Consider the following 21,542-nt stretch of genomic DNA (forward strand, 5'->3'; position numbering starts at 1 on the left):
GAAGGCTCCAGCATTCGGGACTTTTTAGTTTAGAGAAAAGTAACAGGTGACATGAATTTTGAAATTGGATAGAAGATGTAGAAGCACTGACTTTTAACAGGTGGCAGCCATTATGTGCTCTCCATAGCTGACATTTCCCCAGAAAAGCTGGACCACTTTGCCAGTCTGCAGGGCTGATTTTCCCACAGGAGAAATCCTGTGTTTGCAGACCAGCCAAGGTGCCCTGAAGACCCCTTTTCTGTCTCTTCAACCACACACTTTGCCTCATCCTGTTGGAGCTTCCATTGCAATGCAGGGGACCTGGTGTGGCAGTTTTCGCAGCGTTGACATATTTGCTTCCTTAATTCCCACAGAAAGGCCTTATAAATCTATGCCCTGAAAAACCCCTTTCCCCATGCCTCCCAGCCTGCTCTTTGTAAACATCTCTGCATTTGCCCCGGTTCCTTTTAAACTGTTTGAAGCAGATGAAAGAGACAGGCCAATTAATCAAGAGTAGCCATTTTCCTGGCCCAGCAGCCTCTTCCAGAGTTAAAACAAAGACCAACCATTGCTAGACCTTTTTGTTTCGGGGCCTCCCTGAATTTAATGCTTGTTAACCCCTAAGGACTCCTGAAACATTTGCTGTCCAAAGGTCCATAGCCAAACTTGGCATGCCTCCGATGAAGTAATGCCATACCTGTCCATCTGTCTGGCCTCTTGCTTTACAATATTTGGAGTAAAAATGCATGCCGTATAACTTTTTGTGACATTGTTTAGAAAGCAGCCATTTGTATGTGTCAAAATGAAGTGCAAATCACCCCTCCAGTCAGCAGAAGTGTGATTTTCTTTCTCAATAGATATTTTGCAATGCATGCTTGTTATGATTGCTACTCAGATGCGCATCGTCCTGTTCCTCTGGAAGAAAGCGCAATGTAATGGAATACATCACAGGAGCCATTATGTACAGATGGCATCCAACCCATCATTTTGTGTAGTGCCTCTGTCTGTAGTGCAGATATCTGGACCAGTTATAGTCCAATGTGCCAGCATGGTGTAGTGGTTAAGAAGGGTGGACTCGTAATCTGGTGAACCGGGTTCGCTTCCCCGCTCCTCCACATGCAGCTGCTAGGTGACCTTGGGCTAGTCCCACTTCTCTGAAGTCTCTCGGCCTCACTCACCTCACAGAGTGTTTGTTGTGGGGGAGGAAGGGAAAGGAGATTGTTAGCCACTTTGATACTCCTTAAGGGGAAACTCCTCCTCCTCCTCTTCCAAACTTGCTCAGCTGCTGAGAAAGAGGCAAAGTGCTGGTGCCTATTTTCTTTTTTTACTTCACAGTGTTGAGAGACGGATCAAGAGGCTTGGGGCCAATGGAGGAGACATTCCATGACATGTGTAGCTGCTGCTGTAATTGCTGTATGTGTCTTCCACACACAAGAGAAAGGCAGGCCTTTGAGACCTGACTTGGGGAAGTTCTACTGGGAGTTGTGGAGGGGGAGTTAAACACACCTCTGTGGTTATAAGCAACAGCCACGCAGAGTGCAGTGAATCAATGGGAACCTTAGAAGCCCCCAAAACATATTGTTGCACACCTACCCAAATCTCTGAGCATTCCAGTTCAGTCTCCCTGGAATGAGTGTAAATGGAGATCTTGAAATCTACAACCTAGTGGGGCTCACAGGATTAAGACTCCAGCAGATATTGCCCCCACCTTTGGTTCCCAGAAAAGCCTCAGGCCACAGCCTTGGGGTCCATCACAAATCCAGACTTGTCTCTGTCTCTCCTGCTTCCATTATCAGCTGAAACTCAAACACAGCTCTCCACTCCTTGGCTATAGATCTCCATCCTAGGATGGCATGAGACCTGGCCAGGTGGCAACAGAGCACATTCTGAGAGCCCAGAGGAGACACCCAGAAAGTATAGAACAGCAGCTGCATCAAATCAAAGCAGCAACTGGGGAGGCAGCTTGAGTGGTGGTTGTGGTGGGGTTTAACCCTTTCCTCCCAAACATTTTACTTGATCTAAATTGCCCTCAGAAGCTGCCAGCAGTGTCTATTTCCTCCCCCACCCCAGAAAGAAACGTCCAAACCACAGCACAGGGGTGCAAGTAAAGTGATGGAACAGAAATCACAAAGACAAACGTAAGCTCAGAATTGCTAAAAATTCAATTTTTATTTAAAATGGCAAATGCCCTCAGATAATGGCAAACACCATCAGATAACACCAGATAATGATCCCTCCTTCATCACTGACCACACACATAAATCTGGTTTGGGAAGAGGTTTCATGAGAAGTGAATGAGTGGTGGGAACACATCCACATGTTCAACCAGGACGTCCGCTAGATGGAAAAGAAGATAAGAGAAGTGAGTCTTCCTTACAACCAGGTCCAGACTCATCACCAGGCATCCTTAGACAGCTAATGCCCCCTCCCATGCCCTGGCAAAGCCCAGTGGGGCTGCTACCCACCCCCAACACCCCCACCCCCATTGTCAGACCATTGGGAGTCACTGGCCTCCACCACTTGGAGTCAGCATCCCCATAGCATCTGGGAACAGCTGTTCACTCTCCACCTTGCTTGGGGGCTTGGATGCAGGGCTGGGATTCCAGCCTGAGGCAGGTGTGTTACAGCAAAGAAGTGAGCCCTCCTCAGACCCCAGTAAGGCTGCCAAGGATGGCTTTGGTGTAGAGAGTGAGCCCTGTGGGTTTGTTCTATGTTTGCAGAATGGAGAACTTGCCTTCGTTGATGGTATTGAATAACTCAGACACCGCCGGCGTAAGAATTCTATTTATTGCCTCTCCCTGTAGAGAGCAAAAAAGCCTGAATCAGGTCCTTTATATTACCCAAAAAGCAATTACAAGAGAACTCCAAAGCAGCTGCTGAACCCTACTCCCTTGGCTCCAAGAACCTCTGTGGGCTCTGCTGCCTATTAGGTGGAGGCCAAAGGCCAGCACCAAAGAAGAGGGCAAAAAAATCCACCTGAATAATCCTGGACATACTGGAAGACCATGTTACCTCTCTGCCTGATACTAAGCTTGGATATCACTTTTCTTGAGACAGTCTTTTTAAAGCCACTTTGAGAAACTACTCTGGGCCATTAAACACATACTTACAGTCATGTTGTTGAATTTTAATGCATACGCCAGCAATTCACGGATGGTGCTGGTAGCCAGCGCCCTTTCCTGCTGATCTTCTTCATTGAAGTAAAAGGTCAGCGGCTGTGGGAGGAAAAAGCACCATAGTATCAGGGGGCTGGTTTCAGGTAGAGAGGCAAGCTACCACTTCCACCAAGGAGTGCACCCAGGTGGAGACTGAAGAAAGGGCCTTGACAACCTTGTCTGAGGGCCTGCCCTTCCCCAGCATGTCAGGAGACACCCATGTTCTGGGTTTGTGATGCTGCCTGATCAAGCTTTTATGCCAGCAGGCTCTTGTGAAATGAATCAATATGCTCGTCCCACCAAAACACTTACTTCCAGGAGGCATGACAGAGTTGCAATGGTTGGGGACTCAGTCAGCAGGCGCCTGACCATTCCATAAAACTGCTGCTTAAGGTCCTGTCAGTGAAAACCATTTTCACAAAGGTTCACGGGAGGAGATGATGTGGAAAGACATTGGGGGGGGAGATAGATAACAGATTTTTAGCACTGGATAAGAGGGAGTGTGCTACTGAAGCAAACTGACAGAATAGAGACAAAGGCCAGCTTCAAATGAGACTAAGAGTTTTCACTCAAGGACAAATAATGAGGCAAAAATTCACTTTCTGAATGGAGATGACATTTAAAAGAATTCTTGTGTGATATAGCTGGAAACCAGTGGAACCAAAAGCATTATCTGTGTATCTAAGCTTATGGCCGCGTTGAAAAATTAGTAAGAAATTAAAAGATGTGCAAATATTTCAGGAGATAAATTGAACCAGTAGAAGTCAAGAGTAATGATCAAAGCTACAAAGAATTTACCTCCTTTTCAGCATCGTTCAGTCCATAAGTGTGAGCAATCGGATAGAGCATCCCACGGACAATGGCCGATTTCTTACTTGCCATATATGCAGGTTTCAGGAAGCTGTCATGATGAAGAAAGAAATAAGATAAGGCCAGTGGTTTGTTTCCAGGGGTGTTGGGAGCACCACCCCCACTGATTTGGGACCTCTGGAGACTGTACATTCAAAGTCTCCATGACCCACTGAGGAACTAACCCCATCCATGATTGACCCATCAAGTTCCAGCTTCCTTCAAGGAAGGGATGAGATTTGGGGGGGGGATACATCTAGCCCTAGAAGCATAACGGCCACCAGTGATTTTTCTTTTCTTTTTCAGAGATAGAAGCGTCCGTTGCCACAACCTACCTACCCTGTCAACTTGCTGTCAAGCTCAAGATGACACTCTTGGCCCATTTGTTCAGTCACTGCTATTTCCCTGCATTTTTATTCTTTTCACTCAATCTAAATTGCCAGCCACTGGCTGCCCCTTCCTCAATCAAGCAGGTCTCTCTCTCTCTCTCTCTCTCTCTCTCTCTCTCTCTCTCACACACACACACACACACACACACACACCACTTCTAAAAATACACACACACAGTGCCAACCTCAGGCAGATTATGTTCTCCATTCCCATTTTCAATATTTTGGCAGGATTCGGAAACTGGGTCCATCTCTCCATGATGTCCTGAAAAGAGTTCAAAGAGCAGAAGAGCAAAGTTAGTTCCCCATGGAATTCAGGGGGGCTGCTCCAGCCCAAGACTCAGGGGTTGACTTTGGTTGCAGTTGGATTGCCTGCCCCAAATGCCTGCAAATTCTTCTTCTTTGCCAGACCCACAAACTTCCTTTTCACAGACTATTGCCCAAACCCCAGTCCACCTCCCCACTGGATTTCTCATCCTGAACCTCACTCACCATAATAGCCACAACCGTGGCATCTTTATGATACACCACTCTATCCTGGCTCACATTATAGATGTAGTCGCATAAGTAGCGAACACAGAAGAGGAAAAAATAATCCTTGCCGAGATCCTAAAAGTGGGAAAAGTCAGGCTTTTAATCAGGAAAGGACTTCCCTAGACTACAGAATTGTAAAAGCCATGGGTGCAAAAGGGGTTGCTTCTGATCCCAGGAGACAAACACCAAAGTGGGCATTTCTCTGGGCTGGTGGGGGAGAGGCAAAGGCAGGGGCAGAGGAAGAGAGTGCGATGGGGGTGGGCCGTCCTGGGTGTCACCACTGAGGGGTGTGACAAAATGCCAGGCAGCACTCACCACAGGGCCTGCAGTGCGCCTGAGCCACATATCTCTCCTGGGAGAGATGCAGTGGCTTGGGCGCACACATGCTTCACTGCCAAAACTGTCTGCCCGCTGCCTCCCCCCGAGCTGTAGGGTGGCTCGCCCTGTCCTCGCCCTGCCCCTGTGGGCAGTTCACCCCACCCCTGGGCGCCCCACCCCAGGCACCCGAGCGGCTTCCTTTGCTGCTAGGCATGGAACCTTCTGTGCCAATGTGTTTTGTACTTGGTGTATACTCCTACTTCCACTGATACTAACCAGCAGAGTTTGGTCAATGTCATCCGCCTGCATTTCTGCAATGAATAGAGGATGAAATGATGTGAAAAAAGGTTCATAGATCTCTTTGCATTATTCACATGGATTATTGTAGCACCTTCTTAATGAGCTTCTTGCCTCCACTCTTAGGCCTCTTCATTCTGGCCTCAACCTTTACAAAGCTGGCCTTCTTCCCTTCACTCCTTCTGCTGCTCCTCGGACCCTTCTCTGAGCAAGGACCTCACCCATCATCTGGTTACCCTTCAGATGACCCTCTCTGCTGCCCGCCTGCATCCCCCCAATCCCCTCATATCTCCCCTTCACTTTGGCCAAGCCCCCATCCCCCTTCCCTCTCTCCTGCTTGTCACTCTTTTCTTTCTTTAATGTGTTGTGGCTTTATTCTGCACTGTAAGGCTGGTGGTGTATAAAATGGCATGTGGAGTGGAGAGACTGGAGAGAGAGAGAGAGGCTTCTTCCCTGTCTCGCAATGCCAGTGCCCAATGGGGTCATGCAGTGAAACTGATGAGTGGAAGATTACAAGCAGACCAGAGGAAGGATGGAACTCCCTGTCACTAGATAAGGGGATGGCTGCCATATGGGACAGATTAGAGAAATTTGTGACAAATAAGGTCATTGGCAGCTAAATATTTCCCCCAGGAGAAGAGGCAGCATGTCTCTCAATAGCACGGTTTCTGTTGTGGACTTTGCCCAAAACATCTGGTTGGCCACTATGGGAACAGACTGCTGGACTAGATGGGCCACTGATCTGCTCTAGCATGGCCTTCTTACAATACTCCTTGCTCTCATCCTGACATCTCCACAAAACAAGACACCTCCTCAACAGCACCTTCACCTAAACTCCCTTCCTAGGCAGATCTACTGCAGCAACACATGCACCACTTTCACATACTTTTAGAAGAGATCCTTAAAGGGGTGACCTCTGCAATCCCAAGACAGTAGGCTTTGTGGGTGTTTAAAGCTAGAAGAGATGGGGGAGAGGTGAGAATGAGACCCAGAGCCAGAAATATTGTAGGGAAAATTGTCCCCTGTGGAGACCACAAAAGCACTGCAGAATAGCCCAAACAGAAAAAATGTGTAGCCTTCTCTGTTTCAAACTATTGAATGGCAGTTCAGTGAAATGGCCTTTAGCATTTCTGACACATCAGCATCTCTGGAGAGGGGCTGCTAAAGCCTCCACTCTCCACTGATCCCAATGAAGGCACAATGATGGCCCCCCAAATCCTGGCAAAAGCCACATTCATTGACTCCCCATCAAGGTTCAGTTTTGCTCAGTAGCAATTCACAGTGAAACAGCTTGCACCATTAAAAAATAATCCCCCATCTATATTTAATTTTGCTTAATAGCAACACAGTGAAACAGTTTGCCCCATCCTAGCTTTCACCATAAAAAAATAATCCCCCATCTAGATTTAATTTTGCTCAATAGCAACACAGTGAAACAGTTTGCCCCATCCCAACTTTCACCATAAAAAATAATCCCCCATCTAGATTTAATTTTGCTCAATAGCAACACAGTGAAACAGTTCACAACATCACAGCTTGCACCATTTTTTTTTTTAAAAAAAAACACACACCCAGAAACAAACCACTCTATGGATATAAGAAACATAATGACCAATATAGAATTTACATAGAAAATAGAATGTATAGAAATTGATACTACACACACAGAGACACACACACACTTATTAGCAATTGAATGTTATTTGCACGTGCACTCATAAGTAGCATTGTCAAAGCAATGAACCAAAATTAATAATTAACTCCCATCTGCCCACCCCTACACCCCTGCCACAAACCCATCTAACCAGGGGAAAAATCTAAGTCCCTGGCATAGCACATAAATTAAAAAAACCCATTGTTACCTATCTCAAGGCTGTGATTCAAACTTTGTAGCAAACCAGGCAAAGTGAGACAGATACCAGCAAGCAAGCAAGTAATAAACCAACTGCATGACCGCAACACTCACCACCACCCCCAAAAGAACCACCTACATCAGTAATGGGACCAAGGGTTGGACCTTTCCATTGAAACTTCCAATCAATTTCACTGTGTGGGCGGACCCACAAAAAACGTAGATTATGAATTACCATAATCTATTGGGGTGGGGTGGGGGATAGGAGAACAATTTCCTACGTGGTGAACTTCAGCATAAAATGAGCTCCCCCCTTTGTTTAGATGGAATGGCAGTGTTTACTGCTGCTCTAATCATGATGCCAAGGACGCCAGGAAATATATGTACAAAGTTCCAAGGAACTTCTGCAGAAGAGAAACTGGCATGGTCTAGTGTTGTCTATTTGGATTCATCATGGCTCCTTTACTGTGCACAGTACATTAGAAAATGCAAACCTCCCAAGTTTAGGAGAAGGCCTGTAGGTCAGTGGTGGAGCAATTGCCAGTGGCATCTCCAGGAAGGGCTGAGGAAGAAAGACACTGTCTGAAGTCTTGGAGGGCTGCTGCTGGCCGGTGGAGCTTCTTAAGTATACTCTGGTTTTAAGCAACTTTCTCCACAAGACATGCACATTCATGCCTTTTCATGATACACAGTATAGAAAGGTCTTTCTATATAAGAACACAAGTACAAAAATCCTGAATATAAAAGGAAGGAAACTTCCTGCCTCTGCAACAAAGCTGTTGGTGCTGAAATGTGACCTGACCAACATTTCAAAAGTGGGGGAAAATTACTTTTCTTCTTTTTAGCATTTATGAACCAAACAATACTGTGCTTAGGAAGAAAGGGGAAACCAGTGTGTTTCTCTATGGGTGACACAGGCATGCGGTCGTCCCCTTCCCCTTTGAGAGAGGGAGACACAGCAATGAGAGAGGTGGCTGAGGGTGGGGAGCAAAGGGCTTGCACAGTGGAGGAGAAGAGCAGATGGGTGGAGGAGGCAGCGATGGCACAGGCTGCAATGGGCAGATCTGCCACACACCCCCCCAGGCGGTCCAGATCCAGCATCCACAGCAGATTCTTCCACTCTGCTTCATGCAAATGTCAGCAATGTCAAAAGGGGGCAGACTCTACCAGAAATGCAATTCAATGTAAACCATTGAAAAGTGACGCATGGGTGAGGGATCTTAATTTCACATATCTGCTCATAGGGTCTGAATTGGCAGTGAGAGAGCAAGAACATGACCTTGCGGTCATGGTAGATAGTTTGATGAAGGTGCTAGTCCAGTATTAAAAAGGCAGATTCCATACTAGGGATCATTAGGAAAGGAATTTAAAATACAACTGCTGATATAATACAAATCTATGGTGTGACCACACATGCAGTACTATTTACAGTTCTGGTCCCCTCAGCTTGAAAAAGAGATTGTAGAGTTCAAGAAGGTTCAGAAAGGGGCAACCAAAATGAAAAACAAGATGGAGCAACTCCCCTATGAAGAAAGTGTGAGAGATCCCGCTTCAGATAACCAACATACAGTACTTATCTCTCATCAATGCATGAAGCGGGTGAGACTATATAGAGTAAACTGTTCTGCCAGGCTTAGCTAGATCATTTCCCAAGCTTGAGAGGAATGGTTATCAAGCTCTTTGTTATCCCACTTTCCACCATTTTGCACCATGTGAACCCTACCACTAAGGAGGTCTAAGCCAGGCATCCCCAAACTTCGGCCCCCCAGATGTTTAGGACTACAATTCCCATCTTCCCTGACCACTGGTCCAGTTAGCTAGGGATCATGGGAGTTGTAGGCCAAAACATCTGGAGGACCACAGTTTGGGGGTGCCTGGTCTAAGCTGTATGCTCCAAGCTTAGACAGCATGGCTTAAGCAAGCCATCTTTGTGTTTTATACAAATAATTTGAAAAGAATTTGGAACCTAAGATATACTGCCTGTGTTTTCTTGCTGCTGTATGGAAAAGCACATGAATCTGACCTTTGAAGAGCTTATAAACAAACCATTTTTAATTTACCAAACATGTTGTCTCATTCTATGGTAAGGGAAGTGGGGAACTTTGGAAGCAACTTCGAAGGGGATATTTTAAAGGTTTAACAGCCTATATTGCCACACATTACTTTGCTGCATATTTTCTGATTTTAAATCTCTGCTGAGGCTCTCTCACCAAAGAGTACTTGCCCCAAAGATGGATCTAGGCACCTAGGGAATTCTTCTTATTATGCCATTATACTTTTTATCATTTTAACCAAACCAGATACCAAAAACCTACAGAAAGGTAGCAACATTTCTGACATTTTAGTTTGCAGAAAGACTGAGTAAGAGGAGATATGAGAGGACTTTATAAAATTATGCATGGCATGGAGAAAGTGGATAGAGAAAAGATTTTTCCTGTCTCTCACAATACTAGCACTCATGGACATCCAATGAAGCTGAATGTTGGAAGATTCAGGACACATAAAAGAAAGTCATTCAAGCAGTGCATAATTAAGCTATGGAACTTGCTCCCACGGGAGGCTGTGGTGGCCACCAACCTAGATGGCTTTAAAAAGGGATTGGACAAATTCACAGAGGAGAGGCCTATCAATGGTTGCTAGCCATGATGGCTATGCTGTGCCTCCACAGTTTGAGGAAGCAATGCTTTTGAATGCCAGCTGCTGCAAACCACATGATTCAAGAGTGCTCTTGTGTTCAAATCTGGCCTTTTTCAAAATTACTTCCTCATATAGTGCATAAAATATGGAACTCAGTCCCACAGGAGGGCCACCTTGGATGGCTTTAAAAAAGGATTGAATGATTCATGGAGAGTATGGCTACCAATGGCTACTATCCATGATGGCTATGCTCTTCCTCCATGGTTGTGTGCTAGCCCCTGTTCATGGCTGGCACCAGGGGCTGCCACCATCAAGTTCCTGACAAGGCCCCTCGCACAGCAGGGGGTTGCAGAAAAGACCTCTGCTGTGCCTGTTGGGTTGGGTGGGTGCCCTAATTCACAGTTAACTAGTCTTCAAAGATCCATATATCTGTTACGCAGGGGCATCACAATAGGGGGGCAGGGGGCAGGGCGCCCCAGGCTCGGCTCTGCGGGCGGCAGCGCGGCTGTGGGGGGAGCTACTGTGACGGTGGCACAACCGCCATCACAGAGGCCCCAATGTTTCTGGCCTCACCCCTCGCTTCTTCCTGGTGGGGTGGAGGCAAGGGACGGACCAGAGAGCAGTGTTAGCGGCGGCCGCTGACACTCCTCGCCACTCCACCTCCGCCTGAGTAGGAAGAAGACAAAGTGTGCGGCAAGCCAATCCATAGCACACTTTGTCTTCTTCCTACTCAGGTGGAGGTGGAGCGGCGAGGGGCGTCAGTGAGTAGGAAGAAGCACACGTCGCGCTACGGAGCGGGTTGCCGGCGGCGGTGCTCCAGCGCCCGGATCCGAGGATCTGGGCGCTGGAGCACCACCACCCCAGCAACCCACTCCGTAGAGCAACGTGTGCGTCATGACACATGCATCATGATGCGCGACGCATGCGCATGACGGATGCCCCACCCCACCCCCCGGCAGGGTGCCTTCTGGTTTGCCGCCCCAAGCAACCAGAAGGCTAGCGATGCCGCTGCTGTTACATTCCCAGCCAGGAAATCTTCCTTAATTGTTCTGTCTGCTAGGAGGAAATAGGATGTATGTACCCCTTTTACTTCCTCCCCTGACTGCCCATTTCCAAAGTGACATATGCCTATGTGTAGGGCAGTGGCTGCCAACCTTTTATGGTCCATGGGCAATTTGGAATTTTGAAAAGGTGCCAAAGGCACCAGTCTAGGATTGCCATATTTTGAAGATCAAAAAAGAGGACACATTTGGCAACTTCTACTTTTAACTAAGGATCGCTTTGATGACTCTCATTTTAAATACCCCTCCTATATGTAGGCTGTAGGAGCTGTGATATATTGCTAGTAGCAATGCTCTTAACTTTCAACAAGAAAATGATACATATTGCTCCCTCACTTGCCACCTGAATGTATTTGTGCTCATGTTCACATCTATGGAATCTCCTTAAAGGCAGGGGTATGTTAACTCTTGCCCTCCCAGACTCCTCCTCCAAGATCTTGTAGCTGAGCCAGCATCCTTTGAGTTCAGCCACAAGAGAAGGGATTTATATGGTATGTAGCTAGTTTAAGATGCTGCTCTGTTGTGATTCTCTTCTCCTGACATTTTGCCAAACTTTAAAAGTCTACCTAGTCATACATTTTAATCCTGAAAACGAGGATGTGTCTGGGAAAAAGAGGCCACATGACAACAAAACCTGAAAAAGAGCCCATGTCCTGGAAAAAGAGGACACATGGCAACCCTACACCTGTCACAAAATGGCTCCAACTAGGGGTATAGCCTAATCCAGGGGTCCCCAAACTACGGCCCCCGGGCCGGATGCGGCCCAATCGGCCTTCCAATCCGGCCCGCGACGACCCCCGCCGCCCGCTGCCGCCGCCCGCTCTCACGGCGCGCGGCGCAGCGGCGATCTGAAAAATTGGCAAAAAATCGCCGAAAATCCTTTGTGCGCATGCGTACGGGCCTCTCCCGACCCGGAAGAGGTCATTTCTGGTGCACTTCCGGGTCGGGGGAGGCCCATACGCATGCGCACAAGCGATTTTCGCCGATTTTTTTTCCGCCCGTGTGCGTGTGCGCATGCGCACGGGCGAGCACTCCCCCGCCCTCCGGCCCGCTGCGCGCGCACTCCCCTGCAGTCCGGCCCACCGCGCGGTCGGCGCGGCGGGCACCGGCCCGCCGCTCCGTAAGTCTGGGGACCCCTGGCCTAATCCAAAATGGCTGCTGCCTCCAAATGAGCTGAAAAAGAAAATAGATGGGAAGCTAAAATGGTTTGAATATGGAAAATCTATTCAATCATATTATTTTTATTTTTATTACTAATAATGAAAAATGTCGGAAAATAAATATAAACGAATCCAGGATTATGCATGACTATACAATATATGGACACAAACAAGAATACAGTGGTACCTCGGGTTACAAACACTTCAGGTTACAGACTCTGCTAACCCAGAAATAGTAGCTCGGCTTAAGAACTTTACCTCAGGATGAGAACAGAAATCGGGTGCCAGCAGCGCAGCGGCAGCGGGAGGCCCCATTAGCTAAAGTGATACCTCAGGTTAAGAACGGTTTCAGGTTAAGAATGGACCTCCAGAACGAATTAAGTACGTAACCAGAGGTACCACTGTACATTATTAAAACTGGCTGGCAAGCATTGTAGTTGTTGTTGTTGTTACTAATATTATTATTATTAATACTGCTATCTTTATAGAAAAGAATAGAAATACTAGGAAAATACTTTCTAAAACGCTTGTCTGAGCACTACTGTGTTTCTCCGAAAATAAAACACCGTCTTATATTTATTTTTCCTCAGAAAAACACACTATGTCTTATTTTCAGGGTATGGCTTATATTCCTTGAATGCTTAAAAATCCTGCTATGGCTTATTTTATGACTACGTCTTAAAATAGGGGAAACAGAGTACTGTTATAGTCAAGGAGCTTCTCACAAGATGCAACATAAACTACAACAAAGCTTTGTTTGGAGTGAGGAATGTTAGAAGCCCCAGAAGCAGGGGACATGGCCAGGGAAGTTGGAAAATACTGTAGCTGCTTTGCACTCTGCAGAAACACCTGCATCTCTCCCCCACCCCGGAACCTAATTGCAGAGAACAGATAAGACATGCCTGGCTGACTTTGGGTAACGTCCTTGAAGCAGAATTGCAAAAAAAATCCAGCGACTTATCTTCCTTTTCTCCGGTCAAGAAAAAGAGATAAATCTACCAGGAACTATTGACAAGGCCAAACTGAATGAACGTATTTTCCCTAAAACCTGCCAATGAGAAAGAGACATACCCTTCAACATTTCTCTGATGAACATAGGGGCGTCCCTTTCCATAATGATAATTTTACTATTTATACCCCACCCATCTTACTGGGTTGCCCCAGCCATTCTTTAAAAAAGGTAAAAAGGTAAAGGACCCCTGGATGGTTAAGTCCAGTCAAAGGCGACTATGGGGTTGTGGTGCTCATCTCGCTTTCAGGCCAAGAGGTTTGTCCACAGATAGGTTTCTGGGTCATGTGGCCAACATGGCTAAACTGCTTCTGGCGCAACGAAACACTGTGACGGAAGCCAGAGTGCACAGAAACGCCATTTACCTTCCTGCCGCAGCGGTACCTATTTATCTACTCGCACTAGCATGCTTTCGAGCTGCTAAATTGGGAGGAGCTGGGACAGAGCGACGGGACCTCACCCTGTCATGCGGATTCGAACAGCCAACCTTCTAGTCAGCAAGCCCAAGAGGCTCAGTGGTTTAGACCACAGGACCACCCACTCACTCAGCCACTGTATGCAGCTTCCAACATATATAAAAACATAATAAAATATTAAACATTTTTAAAATGTTCCTATACAGGATTGCCTTCAGACGTCTCAGGGGTCACATAACTCCATATCCTCCAACATTTCTCCACTGAAAATAGGGACATCCTAAGGAAAAGTGGGACATTCCGGGATCAAATCAGAAACCGGGGTGGCTTTTCTAGATCAGAGACGTCCCTGGAAATCAGGGACACTTGGAGAGTCTGAATAGATTGAAAATGACTGAGCTCTCCATAATGAATTTGCAGCTCAACTCTCCTTGATGAAAGAAACATGGTGAGAGCTGATGCTTCCAATGGAGGGACAGATCACAGATACTGGGGAACACCTGGCTGCCATCACAGAAACTGCAAACACTACCAAAGTAATCAGTCAGAAGCATGGGGGTGGGGTGGAATCCTAGAGGGCAGTGGGAAGGGAAGGGACTTCAGTCCTCACAACTGCTTCACTAGGGCAAGACCACTAGGCCTGAGCTGTAGTTTCTTTCTTTAAATAAAAAATTGACTTCATTGGCCTCGGTTGATTTATTGTCTTGTTGCTGACCTATTCCTGACTCCAACCCTGACACCTCATTAGAAAAGCTTACATGTCAATTAAGAGTTGCAAAAAGACAAAAGAAAAGAGATATTTTTGTGTGATATGGTCCGATTTTATTACGTCAATGATGATTCACACAATTTAAATCCACACCCAGAGTTTAAAAGAATATGGTTGGTTCAGTAAAATACATCTGACTAACCTGTGGATTCTCCCTCCTGCCCTCCTTTTCTCTGTATACCAGGCACGTCCAACAGGTAGATCGTGATCTACTGGTAGATCACTGGTAGATCACTGGCTCCCCTCAAAGAAGCTCAACAACTTTGACTCCCCTAAAAAAGCTCAGCAACTTTGACCTGAACCCCTAAAAAACGGGCTTTCCTCCCTAAAAAAAGCTCAACAACCTGAACCTGAATGTGGTAGATCACTGCCTCTTTTTAACTCTGTGAGTAGATTGCAGTCTCTTGGGAGTTAGCCACCCCTGCTGTATACCAATAATTGACTTCAATGTCTGCTGCTCTACTCTTGTCATCTTAGGAACTGTTACAATACGACCTTTATCAGGACCCCTCAATTTCTCTGTATACAATAACTTTTTGCTTTATTTTTCTTTCCTTATTCTGTATAATTCTCAAAGTTCTACACATTTAATATAATTATATAATTGATCATTCTTTTAAAAGGAAAAAAAATCTGTAGTTTTCTTGTGGGGGGAGAGACCTGACCTGCTGTGCCTCCGGTTCATGAGAAAACCCTCCTCAGAGCCTATGCACTCCGGAGAGGATCCCCTCGCACACCGGAGGCACAGCAGAGCTTTGCTGAGGCTCTTCAACCTCCTAGCTAGCAACTGATGTGTGGGAAAGCAGGTTCTCCCCATAAAAGAGAACATGGGTTGCAGAAGGGTTAACAAGACATCCCAGGGTTGGAGAGGCGGGTCATTTTGGATGGCCACATGTGTGATTGGTGGGTGTGCTGTTGCTGGGGAAATTTGCTTGTAGCAAATGATTGATTGACAGCCTTAACCCTATATATGCTTAGCAAGCAGCGTTTGCCTTTGCTGCTTCTAACGAATCTCCTGCCCGCCCTCCTCTAATTTTAGGAGTTTTTGCATTGACCTTGCTGCGCCTCTCACGGAGTCGCCTGTTTTGGATCAGGGGCCTGGTAGGAATTTTGCCACTTGGCTGATTGGCTGGTGCCAGGTGGTTTTTGCCTACTACCGATACGCTGCAATAAGTCACAACTTGTAAGGTTGGAGGTTAGGCACTGGTTCAAATTGGATGGTTGAGGGGTACGGATTTTGGTTGGGCTTGCCCCTCATGGTTGCTGCTGCCTTTAGGGGTATTCCTTTAAAGGAATCCTAGGGCTATACATATTGTTCGTGTTAGGGGCCAGGGCCGCGCATGAGCCTCGGGGAGCATCTGAGGGATGAGGTCAAGGGCGTGGCCCCTGCCCCGATCTCTCCCGGAAGGGTGCTTACCTACTGGCTCCCCTACTAGGCTAGTGGGAGTCAGATGCCTAAGCAACCACTCACATCAGTTGTATTTAAATAAAGTTGTGGCCAAATTAATGCCAAAAACCTTAAATTTAAGATATTGTGTGAAGTGTGTGTTATTGGGGGGAAATGTCTTGGTACCTCGGCACGCAAATCTGCACCTCAGCTTAGCAAGCTACCATGCAGTTCTGGCTCACACGAGCCAGAAAGGCAGGAGGGGCACTCATTAAGCTGCTCAGCTGAGCCATAGAAGGCTTCCCTTGCCTCAGCTGAGTAGCCTCAGTAAGCCTCTGGCTAGCAAGGAGACCCCCAGCCCAAAGTGATCTTCTTTAGGCTCTGGGGTGGGTCTCCTGAAAGAGGTGCGTCCTGGCACCTTTTTCTCTAGGAGAAAAAAAGCACTGCACTTACATGGGAGTAACCTCTATTGAACTCAGTGGAATCTCTGAGTAACTTGTGGGTTGTGCTGTTAATTTTAAATCCAAGCTGCACAGTGAAGCCTTATTGTGCAGGCTCCGCCACCCTCTGGTGGTGTGCTTGCAATATTGCCTTTCATTTTATTGCCAATAATTGGTGGGGGAAGAGGTGTTAAAAAACAAACCTACTTATATAATTATATTACTTAAGGGGGGGGGTGGAATTAATCCATAGTTTTGATTGCCATATCTGAGGTGTCATACCCTCAATAGCTATAGTGTAGCCTATTGTCCTAGCTATAGCCTACACAGGGCTACTACAATCAATTACCCATTGTCTAATGAAGTAGATCATGCTTAAGGATAATAAAAAAATTCCTTCAGTAGCACCTTAAAGACCAACTAAGTTTATATTTTGGTATGAGCTTTCGTGTGCATGCACACTTCTTCAGATACACTAGAAACAGAAGTGTCAGGCCCTATATATATACAGAGGGTGGTGGGGGTGGGTGGGAATGGGAGATGGGCTGATGGGAGTGGTAAACCTGTAGATGGGTGTTAATGGCTGCTGATGGCTGCAATTAGTCCTGGGCTGAGGTGCTAAAGAAAGCTAGATCATGCATAATGAGATAAGAATCCGATATCTCTATTCATCCCAGGTGCTTCCATGGTTTTAAGCTTGGTAATGATTTCCAATTCAGCAACTTCCCTTTCCAGTCTGTTCCTGAAATTTCTCTTAAGGATGTTTGTGCAAACAATGCTTAAGGATGTTTGTGCAAACAAGGATCCTAGCTTAATCACTGAGATCATCCGCAGGAGTATCATTAGCAGTTCCTTTTGTTCATGAGGCTCATATAAAGAAACCGAACTTCTAGTGCCAATGACCTAGTCCTGTGGAACACTCTGCCAATAGAGATTCAGGTGTCTTCAGCTAACACTTTTTAACGCCTGCTGAAAAGTTTTATATTCTGCTAGGCTTATGCGGGCAATTAAGAATACATCTTTCCACAATAGTTCATTGATGCCTGATTTTATTTTTATGGTTTTTATTTTACGGTTTCATGTATTATTGTAAACCCCTTTGATATTTTTCTTTGAAATAGCAGTACAGTGGAACCTCGGTTTATGAACACCTCGGTTTACGAATTTTCGGTTTACGAACGCTGCGGACCCATCTGGAACGGATTAATCCACTTTCCATTACTTTCAATGGGAAAGTTTGCTTCAGTTTATGAACGCTTCAGTTAATGAACAGACTTCCGGAACCAATTGTGTTCATAAACCGAGGTACCACTGTATATAAATATTTGCTTATTTGAATAATAATAATGATATAAAATAAAATGCTAGGCAAGACCGTTGGTCTGTCTTGTTTGGTACTGTTTGCACAGATTTGGCAGCAGCTCCCCCCCCCCCCAGGTTTCAGGCCTCTCACGGGCCCATTTCTACCTGGAGATGCTACCAAAGATTGAACCCTGGGACCTTCTACATGCAAAGCAAGGGTTCAGACACTGAGCAAAAATGTTTCTCTCAGGTATATGCATCTTCTGGTGTCCAATTCTCATGAAGTTTCTGTTGTGATGTGGGGTTCGTGATTTCAGCTCTCTTGACATAATATGCTGGAGACAGTTCTCTAGTAACACTTCTTTATGAAAGCAAACAAGACTAAGCTCTGAGGGGAGGAAAGCTACATTTATAGGGACGGGGGACTAGCTAGAAAGGGATGCATTTTGGAGGGAACAATATCAGGCAATCACAGTGCTGCCTTTTGGAGGAAACCAATAAGACAGAGGATCCAAATACGGCAGCTTAAATGAACCAATAGTAGCTGTACCCTCTGGAACCAAAAGGCAGTTACTTTACCCTAATGCAAATACAGACAATAGTAATACAGATATATAATCCTTTGAATTAATACACAACAGTTTCCGAGAGGAAAGGGTCTCTGAACCTCAGCAGAGTGCATTTCAAATAACTACCGTAGAAGGCATTCCTTCCCTTTCCATGGATTTCCTCTGCCATATCAGCATCCACTGGTCTCTGCAGCTACCATGAAGTGTCTGCGCTGTGTGTGTGCTTCTTTGGCTCCTCCTCCTCCTCCTCCTCCTCCTCCTTCTTTTATAAATAATGTTTTTTTACAAATCAGCCCCCTTACAAAATCCATCTATTTTAGGGGTCAGCAACCTTTTTCAGCCATGGGCCAATCCACTGTCCCTCAGACCATGTGGTGGGCCGGACTATATTTTGAAGGGGGGGAAATGCTCCACAAATAACCCAGAGATGCATTTTAAATAAAAGCACACATTCTACTCATGTAAAAACACCAGGCAGGCCCCACAAATCACCCAGAGATGCATTTTAAATAAGACGACACATTCTACTCATGTAAAAACATGCTGATTCCCAGACCATCCGTAGGCCTGATTGAGAAGGTGATTGGGCCACATCCGGCCGATGAGTCTTAGGTTGTCTACCCCTGATCTATTTAGTAGGAAGTTGAAAAGTGTCCCCGGATTCATTGGGGGAAAAAATCTGGTAACCTTAGTTTAAACTTTTTCTAATTTGTTATACCACAATAAAAGATTCGCATCTGCTAAGTCTTACCCATGCCTGGCAATAATGGCTCTGGCAGCTGTTTGTAAAAAGAAGAAGAAGAAGAAGAAGAAGAAGAAGAAGAAGAAGAAGAAGAAGAAGAAGAAGAAGAAGAAGAAGAAGAAGAAGAAGAAGAAGAAGAAGAAGAAGAAGAAGAAGAAGAAGAAGAAGAAGAAACAAACGCTTGAGGAATATACTGATTAGACCTCTTAATGTCTCCCTTTCTATCATGTAAGCCATGAACTCTAGCTTTTTGTTTATGTTTTTGACACCTGTTAGCCAATAGGCATGAACCCTGACCACTAAACCCAAAGTATTTCTGCTTCACATCAAGGTTATTTACCATTGTGCAATTTATTTCTAATACATAAATAGCACATCTTTTTTATTCAAATACCTTATATAATTTAGAAGATGCAGTTCATTTACAAAAAAATTTTTTGCACAAATATTTCCAATTCCAACTTTGTTACTTCAGAGTCTGTTTTGCATTTTAGGTTGTTATTTTCTATAATTCAAATGTGCCTAATAACAGCTTTCATAGCCTTGCAAAAAAGGGGGGGTTAGAGGTCTCTTTTAAATCATTTCCTGCAAAGTAAAAAGTTAGTGCTTGGGTAACATGCCCTCTGCTGAGCTGGTTGGTGAGAAGGGCAGGGCGAAAAGCCCACAATGGGAAAGGATCCGTCTTTTCTTGAATATCAAAGCAGATTTCCAGAGGGGCATGGTCGATTATTTTAATACTGAGAATAGAAGGCTATTATAGAAGGTTATACTCGACATTACTGAACTGGTTGCCTGAAAGAAATCGGAACAGGAAGTTGCATTATAGTGGTTTGAGCTAAATGCAAAAGTTTTATCTGATGAATTCATTTCACTACAGGCATCAGTTAGACCTTGTTCATTAAACATCTGAAGAAGCTGCATTTGTTTATAAAACTTCCTACAGCCTTCGTAGGGAAGCTTCCTTGGGTGGAAAGTCCAAATCAGACAATGTAATACTACAAACATTTCAAATGAAGTCCCCATTCCTCAGTGTCAGATTACAAAATAGGCAGAGTAGGCACCAGTCTATGGCCTTTTAGGGGCCCAGCAACAACGGATCAAAGTAATATTGATTTGATCTTGAAAGAAAATTACAAAAACGTTTTAGGAGATACAGTCATACCTCGATTTAAGTATGCCTCGGTTTGAGTCTTTTCAGTTTAAGTACTCCGCGGACCTGTCTGGAACTGATTAATCCACTTTCCATTACTTTCAATGGGAAAGTTTGCTTCAGGTTAAGTATGCTTCAGGTTAAGTACGGACTTCCGGAACCAATTACACTCATACCTCGGGTTAAGTACGCTTCAGGTTGAGTACAGACTCCCGGAACCAATTGTGTTTGTAAACTGAGGTACCACTGTAATTTGCGAGCCCCACCCTGCCAAGATTTTGACTGCCTGGGGGCCTCCACCGGGTTTAATCCAGCTATTTCCCTCCTCCCATGATCTCCCCTTGAGCAAATGGGTAAAAGGATTAAAGCACTGATTTATAAGATTTATTTTGTCCATTATTAGGTGCATAGATGTATCAAATATAGCTGATGCAAAAGCAAAATGACCCCTGAGATTGTTAAGTGTTTTGAGTACTTGAAAATGTAAATTTGAACTCATAATTATAGCTGCCCCCAAACTTTGCTCTTCCTGATGCAATGTACTGAGTGTCAAACCACTTACAGTACGTTTTAATAAAGTTATTTGTTGATTTACTTTGTGTACTTTATGCTGGAAGAAAATATGGGGTTGCTTTTCTGTCACATATTTGTGACATCCTGACGGTCGCCTCACCTTTCACATTAAGAGTAATAAATTTTAATACTACCATTACTCTAACCCAGGCATCCCCAAACTTCGGCCCTCCAGATGTTTTGGACTACAATTCCCATCTTCCCCAACCACTGGTCCTGTTAGCTAGGGATCATGGGAGTTGTAGGCCAAAACATCTGGAGGGCCACAGTTTGGGGATGCCTGCTCTAACCCATTAGTAACCCATGGTTGAAAATAATAATAATTAAAGGTATATAGATAAAGAAGTGAAAGAGAAAAGAAGTGAAACCTGGATTCCAGAAAAAGGAATTCACAGGGCCATGTCCGGAGCTTTTGGCTGGGTTGTCACCAATATGCTGATGACACTCAGCTCTATCTGCTGATGGATGGCCACACTGACTCCCTGACCAGATGCTTGGAGGCTGTGGCTGGATGGTTTCGTGGGAGCCGACTGAAACTAAATCCTTGAAGACAGAGGTCCTCTGGCTAACTCGGGATGGCATGGGGATGAGGGACCAACTCCCTTCTCTTGCGGGGGCCCAATTAGTGCCATTGCCTTCTGTTAAGAGTTTGGGTATAATCCTTGACACCTCCCTTTCTATGGAGGCACAGGTTACTACAACAGCTTCGCTGCATCAAGCAGTTGGTCCCTTACTTCTCCCACCCCGACCTGGCCACAGTGATCCATGTGATGGTCACCTCCAGCCTTAACTACTGTAATTTGCTCTACGCGGGGCTGCCCTTGAAGCTGTCCCAGAAACTCCAGCAGGTGCAGAGTGCTGCAGCGAGGCTCCTCACGGGGTCCCTGCCATCAGAGCATATTCACCCAATGCTTTTCCAGCTGCACTGGCTCCTGGTGGAGTACAGGGTCAGAT

General features: G+C 45.5%; 1 protein-coding gene across 1 annotated transcript in view; it reads right to left on the reverse strand.

Annotated features, from left to right (window-relative positions):
• Positions 1–2,260: 2,260 nt before the first annotated feature.
• The window catches only part of LOC118084299 (uncharacterized), a 56,127-nt gene continuing 36,845 nt past the window's right edge, over positions 2,261–21,542 (reverse strand). The window contains exons 3-11 of the mRNA XM_060270568.1: positions 6,408–6,476; positions 5,501–5,535; positions 4,865–4,981; positions 4,558–4,637; positions 3,933–4,035; positions 3,447–3,530; positions 3,090–3,194; positions 2,714–2,777; positions 2,261–2,316 (exon numbers count right to left, since the gene is read on the reverse strand). Coding sequence (XP_060126551.1) covers positions 2,261–2,316; positions 2,714–2,777; positions 3,090–3,194; positions 3,447–3,530; positions 3,933–4,035; positions 4,558–4,637; positions 4,865–4,981; positions 5,501–5,535; positions 6,408–6,476 — 713 coding nt within the window. The remainder of the gene's footprint in view (positions 2,317–2,713; positions 2,778–3,089; positions 3,195–3,446; positions 3,531–3,932; positions 4,036–4,557; positions 4,638–4,864; positions 4,982–5,500; positions 5,536–6,407; positions 6,477–21,542) is intronic.

This window comes from Zootoca vivipara, chromosome Z (assembly GCF_963506605.1).
Source record: "Zootoca vivipara chromosome Z, rZooViv1.1, whole genome shotgun sequence".
NCBI classification, from domain to species: Eukaryota; Metazoa; Chordata; class Lepidosauria; order Squamata; family Lacertidae; genus Zootoca; species Zootoca vivipara.